The sequence below is a fragment of the Engraulis encrasicolus genome, chromosome 2, assembly GCF_034702125.1.
Source record: "Engraulis encrasicolus isolate BLACKSEA-1 chromosome 2, IST_EnEncr_1.0, whole genome shotgun sequence".
Classification (NCBI taxonomy): Eukaryota; Metazoa; Chordata; class Actinopteri; order Clupeiformes; family Engraulidae; genus Engraulis; species Engraulis encrasicolus.
Genome location: NC_085858.1, coordinates 32,370,927 through 32,378,516, shown reverse-complemented (window position 1 = coordinate 32,378,516; position 7,590 = coordinate 32,370,927). Strand labels below are relative to the sequence as shown.

Here is a 7,590-nt window from a genome sequence, read left to right as displayed (position 1 = left end):
TGATAAATGTCCACAACACTGTTAATGATCCCAGTTCTTTAATGGCACAGTTATTTTTTCAGTTATTTTGTTTTGTCTAGCAACTGTGCCACTGTGATGTGTGCACATTCTCTGCATTACTAAAATGTGACCCCTACCACATGCTAACAAATGCTTGGGTTGTGTTTGGCCGTTGTCAGGTACATCGGTAAGACGGACTCCATCACCATCAGCGTGTGGAACCACAAAAAGATCCACAAGAAGCAGGGCGCCGGCTTCCTGGGCTGCGTACGCCTGCTCTCCAACGCCATCAGCCGCCTCAAGGACACTGGCTGTGAGTGGCCATATACACCCATTGGTTTCATTTTTGCACGCTGAACAGCCTTTATGTATGAAACAGGCTGTACACATACACTTGCCTTTCCTTACAGAACTATTGAGTTATACTTGATGCCTGATGATGCGCATACACTTCATTGACCTAGACGCCTGGAGCAACATAGACGCTGCATTGAGGCTCTTGAGATTTGTGTTTTTATTAAAAATGCGGGCATGTTAGAGCTGAATGAAACACGTTCTAATGTAAGAGGAGGGCTAGCTTTTAAAAATAACAACTTATTTAATGTATTACGTTCTTCGGAGGCTGAGATATTTAGGCTTTTAAAGGCTGAGGGCACCTTTTCCCAAAAAGGGCTTTGGCATTCAGGCGTTTTTTTTTGCAGGTGCCTTAAGGTTAAATGGGTAAAATGGTTAACAGCTTTTGTTGTAGCTGTACAAAGCACAGGCTGGGAGTCTCTGTGATACCCATATGAACTATAATTGTAATGTCTCTCCAAGTTATGGGTTTGGAATCCTTATTATACCCATACAGAACAGCACTATAGTCTGTGGATGCTGTAATTGCATCATGTGGAAGGCATTGATATCACATTATCATTCATATTTCAAAAGCTCTTTTAAATTCAACTATTTGAATGGCAAGTGGGAGAACTAAAAATAAGGGGCTACGAAAGGCATGAGTTGTGCACCGCAGTATGGCTCCAGGCTTGGGATCTTTCTAGTCAGGATTTTATCTCCCCCTTGTCACATGTCATGTATAGCACCACAAACCAGGTGTTCTTTGACTACTGATTTTAAATTGCACAGCTAGACCTCGTCTTTAGTTATTCACATCCACCAGACCCACCTTTAGTCATTTAAGCCATACCAAGTTGGTGTACTAAAACAATGTAAACAGACAGTGGTTGCATTTACTTCTACTTGAACACCACAAATGCCTTACATTCCCGGTGCTCACGTTGTATGTAAATGCAACCACTGCCCTCTAGTTTTTAATCACGCTAAGAATTTCAAAAAATTGCTGTTTACTGTATCCTGTTACAGTCTTTCGTCTGTGTTTTTTCTAAATGTGGGCATTTGAAAACCCAGAGTACTTTGATGTAAATTCGGGAAAGGGTAATGTGCAAAGTGTATACACACTCAACAGTGTTCTTCCATAGTAGTGTTTTCAGTAAATCCCAATTTCTCAGGAAAGCAGGATAAGGGCTTAATTAAAGTGTCACGTTTAAAGTAATGCGTTTATGTGTAAGCACAACAGCCAGTGTATTAAATCTCCCAGTCAAACACAGGACACTGAATAGTTTGTGAGCATGCTCAATTTTGAGTGTATGCTCTGGAAGACGAGAGCCGGAACCATAACACGCTGTACCTATTAAACACCCCAAGCATGACCGAGTCTGATTTGCCCCGCCGGAGACGGTTCACCCAGCGGATTTGTTTTTGTTTGTGCAATGCGCCCAGTGCCCTTGTGCCTATTGCGTATTATTGATCGACCTCCCACAAGCACAAACCACAGTCATCTGTCTGAGACTTCTGACCCCAGGACTGCGGTCATTTTTCTCTGGACTAACAACACATCTCCTCCTCTTCCCCATTCACCTTCTCTCCTCTCTTCTCTTCATTTCCCTCCTCTCCTCTCTTCTCTTCTCTCCATTTCCCTCCTCTCCTCTCCTCTCTTCTCTCCATTCACCTCCTCTCCTCTCTTCTCTTCATTACCCTCCCTCCCTCCACAGACCAGCGGCTGGACCTGTGCAAGCTCAACCCCTCAGACAGTGATGCAGTCCGCGGCCAAATTGTTGGTAAGTGTTTGAGTGCTGCCTGCCGCAGGAGACCTTCCTCTCCTCCTCTCCTCTCCCTTTCTCTCCTCTCCTCTCCCTTTCTCTCCTCTCCTCTTTGTCTCTCTTCCTCTCCTCCTCTCCTCGTTCCTCTCCTCTCTCTTCCTCTCCTCCTCTCCTCTTCTCCCTCTCCTATCCTATTCTCCCCTTCTCCTCTCCCTCTTCCTCTCTTCCTCTCCTCTCCCTTTCTCCTCCCTCTTTCTCTCTCCTCCTATTCCTCCTCTCTCTCCCCTCTCTTCCTCTCTTTCCTCTCCTCTTTCTCTCTCTTCCTCTCCTCCTCTCCTCGTTCATCTCCCTCTCCTCTCTCTTCATCTCCCCTTCTCCCTCTCCTCTCCTTTTCTCCCTTTCTCTTCTCCCTCTTCCTCTCCTCCTCTCATCTCCCTTTCGCCTTCCTCTATCTCTCGCCTCCCTCTTTCTCTCTCCTCCTCTCCCTCCCCTCTCTCTTGCCCCTTTCTCTCTTCCCCCTTTCTCTCTCCTCCTCTCCCTCTTTCTCTCTCTTCATCTCCTCTTCTCCCTCACCTTGTTTTGTTGCACTGGTGCTGCTGAGCCAGCAGCTTTGCCTGCAGCACTGCACTCTGCACTCTGCTCTACTCGACTCGACTCCACTCAACATGCTGCCTCTGTCTGTTGCATTACAGTGAGCTTGCAGACCCGCGACCGTATTGGCAGCGGGGGACCCGTGGTGGACTGCAGGGGGCTGTTAGAAAATGAAGGGTGAGTCTTTTCTCTCCAGTTAACGCTGCCCTCTTTCACTCCCACACGCCCTCCCTCTTCAGCTCCTCAGTGTCCTGTGCTGCCACCTAATGGCAGACGCTGCCTGGGAAGGCTGCATGCAACTAGTGTTGTGCAGCTTACTACTGTTTGTTCAGATGTCACGTTGTTAATGCATTGACTAGCCTGTATCTTGACGGCTTTTGCAAATCGAATTGAAAAGCAACAGATGCCATGTATGACAAAAAAACATTTCTTCGGGTTTCAGTAAATGCACACCGTGTGAGGTGCGTACGGCGCACAATTAGACTCAACTTGAAAAGAAGTGTGCGAGTGTGCGACGACCATTCTTTTCAAGTTCACAAAAAAACATTGAAAAAAATCACTAGCCACCTGCACATTAGCAGACTCTTTCAGGCCGCACCGCTGCAGCCTGAGAGAAAATCCATTCAGATAGTCAGGGCCAGATAGGGGGTTGAATGGCTGAGTGGTTGGGGCTTTCGAAATTGGTGCAGATGATGGGGCCAAACCAGGTAGGGGTCAAGAAGGGGCCAATTTCAAAGTTAAGAAAACGAGGACGGCAGAGCCAATCAGTTTTTTTTTTTTTTTAAGAAATCGCTAAATAAATGGATTTCTACTTTAACTGCCCGAAGGAGCTGAGTCATGCATCGACTGCTATGCTGTAACACATTACAGATGCAAAGGGTTCGATAAATGAGTGTCCAAACCATTCTAGTATAACCCGTGTTTGCAGTAGAGCAGAGATGGCTGCCCCACTTTGGGGCTGAGGTCATAGCAAGAGAACACCAAAGCAGCCTGAGCCACGGCATGGTGCGAAAGAGCCCCATGATGTGCGGGCGGCTATTGACCACTGGTAATGTAATGTAAAACAAGTCATTGACCACTTTATTTGATGTAAATGGGAGCTACTCCAGTACAGTACAGTACAGAACAGAACAGAAGGAACTGTCTGTGAATGGGCAACATCGATATGGCCGTCATAATGCGTTTATTACATGTATCATGTCATGTAGTCATAGTGCTTTAGACTGACAGACACTTAATGACATGACTAAGTGTAGTTGTGATTGTGTGTGTGTGTGCACTTTTGCAGCCTGGTGTGTTAACTGTGTGTTTTTGTGTGTGTGTGTGTGTGTGTGTGTGTGTGTGTGTGTGTGTGTGTGTGTGTGTGTGTGTGTGTGTGTGTGTGTGTGTGTGTGTGTGTGTGTGTGTGTGTGTGTGTGTGTGTGTGTGTGTGTGTGTGTGTGTGTGTGTGTGTATGTGTGTGTGTGTGTGTGTGTGTGTGTGGCCCCTCAGGCCGGTGTTTGAGGACTCAGGCCCCGGGCGGCCCCTCAGCTGCTTCATGGAGGAGCCGCTGCCCTACACGGACCCCACCGGAGCTGCCGGCGGGGGCAACTGCCGCGCTCTCGAGTCGCCCAATCAGGAGCAGAGGCTCCAAGCACAACGCGTTCGTAACCAGGACTCCCGGGGCCACGCACACACGCCCCAGAACCGGCCACACGGACACCAGACGCCTGAACTGCCCGAGGGCTATGGTGGGTTAGCCTTCCCCTCTTACAGCAGCAGACACTGAGGACTGGTTTATAGTCAAAGGGGACAGTGCCCTTTCAGAAATCATTAAGTGAAAAATGTCTCATGACGAACAAATGTGCAAAAAGCTGGATTTATGCCACGGACATTCAGATATTTATTTTTTTAATTTTTAAAATGGTCCAATTTGATAGTTTGGGTTTGCTTTCCTCCTTTTTTTAAAACATATTTTCCGGGGAGTTAATACCTTTATTTTTGATAGGACAGTTTGAGAGATGACAGGAAGTGAATGGGAGAGAGAGATGGGGGAGGGTCGTGAAATGACCTCGGGCTGGAATCGAACCCGGGTCCCCTTTATGAATGTGCAGTGCCCTACTGTTTGAGCCACGACTGATCCTGGGTTTGCTCTCCTCCTTGCAATACTAAAGACAAGCAATACTATAGTCCCGATGAAAACTGACAGGCAAGAAAATGAGTGTGAAAGAACTAGAAACTTGAAAGAAAACATCAGCTGCTTTATATCAAAGTGCTTTTGATAAAAGCCCAGACATCAGTTAGGGCCACGGCAGGGCCAACGAGCTACACTTTTTTTTTTTTGCAAGACCTAAAATTTGTCTTGAATCTCACTCATTTGCCTTGCATGAGCATAGCTACCAAGGCCTGAAAGCTTTTTTGCCTGAAAGTTCTTGCAATTCTTATTGCTGAATTCCGTTCCATTAGTGTCGCAGTAGTCGCAGAGCAACCAAAGTTAAAAAGGCTTGCTCGTTTGATACTACCCTCCTAGAGCAAGTATCCTTGAAAAAGACACTAAACACCCATATTGCTTCCAGAATTTCGAATGGATGCCTTGCATGGCGTCCTTCGCACTTTGTGAAGGCATTTCTGAATGGGTGAATGTGAGGCATTCGATATAAAGCGCTTCAGGTATTTTGCCGAGTATATATGTCATGTCCACTTTGCCCATCTGATTATTTATTTTACAGATGCATGCATGTATCATTATATTTGATGCAGAGAGTGTCATCATATTACTCAACTCTTAATCTTCAAAAATGTCAATTGAGTCCTTTAGCATGCGTACACACACGTACACACACACAGACACACACACACTCGCTCATCTCGTCTAAAACTAAATACACTAACTGGCAGTCTGGGTTCTTTTTAAAGACTAACTGAAGTGAGAAAGGAATGACGGGGACCCTCCCTAGTGCCCCCTTGCTGTCTTTATTTGAGTTAGCATGACCATGGCTGCTCATGCGAGGCTGCAGGCAAGCTTCACTTCACTCCCTCAATGGCTCCCCTCACAGGTCCGACAATATTGCACAGCACCTCATAGAAAGCTGGCACTTGGCACAAATCAGTGAATCATGACACTCGACCACACTACAGATAATGGTTGAGCTTGTGGGGTTGTTAGGGGGAACGGCTTGAGATTGGCCCTTTAGACCGGCCTTTCGATAGCTTTAACTCCAGCGCTCCTTTGGGTCTAGTGGAGGTCCCATCTGAATGCTGATGTTGTTGTTCTCTCTCTCTCTTGCTCTCTCTCTCTCTCTCTCTCTCTCTCTCTCTCTCTCTCTCTCTCTCTCTCTCTCTCTCTCTCTCTCTCTCTCTCTCTGCTGTCTCCTGTTTCTTGTGCGTACAGAACAGCGTACCACGGTGCAGGGCCAGGTCTACTTCCTGCACACACAGACCGGCGTCAGCACGTGGCACGACCCCAGGATACCACGGTAGGCGCACTCTCATCTCCTCTTCACACCTGGCACCAAAGCAAATTAACCAAACACACCCCCCTTGGATGATTTTGTTGTTTGACATTTTTTGGTGTTTGTGTGTGTGTTTCTTGCGATTTTTGAGTGAGCCGCCCTCCCCCTGACTCCAGATTGTGTTGCTGTAACAGGCCAAACAAGGCCTATGACACACTAACTTATCATGTCGTAATCAACCTCCACCTGCTAACACTTATCTTCACAGTTGTGTTCAGTTTGTGGAAAGTTGCTTAGAGTCGAGACTAGAGCAAACTTTAAACGGCACATTGGCTACAAGTCATGTCTTCAGTCGCTCACTTCTGTTTTTCTCCTCTGAATCATCAGGAGCAGGGTGTGAATTTGTGCGTCCGACGGAGCTATTCAAAAGCTGTGCACCTCATCACATTATTTCTCGCAGAGGGACAGCAGCAGAAGCATTGCTATCAGCAATTACTGTAAACTTTTTTACTAGCAGAGTTTCCATGCAACATGTTAATGCCTATTGCTATTCGAATAGCTGGAACACTTTGAAAAATGCGTATTAATATTCTAATTCACGATTCGATTAGCTTGAAGGGGCCGGATTAGCTATTGAAGTTTATAGGGCAACAAATGGAAGCAGTCTATTAGCATAAATTAATTTCAGATATCCATTCTGTACTGTACACCGCGGTCTAGCTGTGTCAGTTGCAGAATGCTTTTGGACATTCAAGATTGTGGACAGAAAGTGATTGCAGTTTCCTTGACAACTGTGGCAAATCATGGTCCTTGAAGGAAGGGAGTGTGCGGACTTCCAAAGCAGCGGAAGCACAGGATGGAAATGAGAGTGAAGAGTAAACAAAATTAAAAATAGATGGGGCATTATTGGTAGGAAGTACACTCAAAAGGCAATTGTATTTTGAAGAGTCTGAGAAAACAATTAAAAGATGAGGGCATCATTAAGCCGCTATTGAAAATGTTTCAAAAGCTGTCGCTTGAACAGTTGTAACTACCAGCTGCAACATGATCTCCAAAAATTCCGTGCTCCTGGACACGGATGTTAAGGACACAAAATCCGTGTCCAGGAGCACGGATTTTGCCAAAATTCCGTGCTCCTGGACACGGAATTGTTTTCCGTGCTCCTGGACACGGAATTGTTTGAAGTGCTTTCTATAGGCTATTTCCACAGTCTTGTGTTTTCTCAGGATTTTTCTAATTTCAAAATATTTTGTCTCAAAAAAAACATTTCTTATTGACAGGTTAGGGTTAGGGATTGTGTTGGTTTGGCACAGCTAGTCTACTTTCATTCATTATATGAGTTTGATAGCCTAGCAACCAACTGGAAAAGGTATTTCTCAAAAATATGTCTTTAATGACAGGTTAAGGTTAGGGAATGTTTTGGTCAGGGCACAACTTAATTTGCTATAGCATTATTTTGTTTAGGATTA

General features: G+C 45.7%; 1 protein-coding gene across 4 annotated transcripts in view; it reads left to right on the top strand.

Annotated features, from left to right (window-relative positions):
- Nucleotides 1-7,590, top strand: part of smurf1 (SMAD specific E3 ubiquitin protein ligase 1) — a 57,876-nt gene that overhangs the window by 34,163 nt on the left and 16,123 nt on the right. For all 4 annotated transcript variants that reach the window (XM_063186610.1, XM_063186602.1, XM_063186595.1 and 1 more), the window contains exons 4-8: nucleotides 180-313; nucleotides 2,052-2,117; nucleotides 2,792-2,867; nucleotides 4,182-4,420; nucleotides 6,061-6,145. In XM_063186610.1, coding sequence (XP_063042680.1) covers nucleotides 180-313; nucleotides 2,052-2,117; nucleotides 2,792-2,867; nucleotides 4,182-4,420; nucleotides 6,061-6,145 — 600 coding nt within the window. The remainder of the gene's footprint in view (nucleotides 1-179; nucleotides 314-2,051; nucleotides 2,118-2,791; nucleotides 2,868-4,181; nucleotides 4,421-6,060; nucleotides 6,146-7,590) is intronic.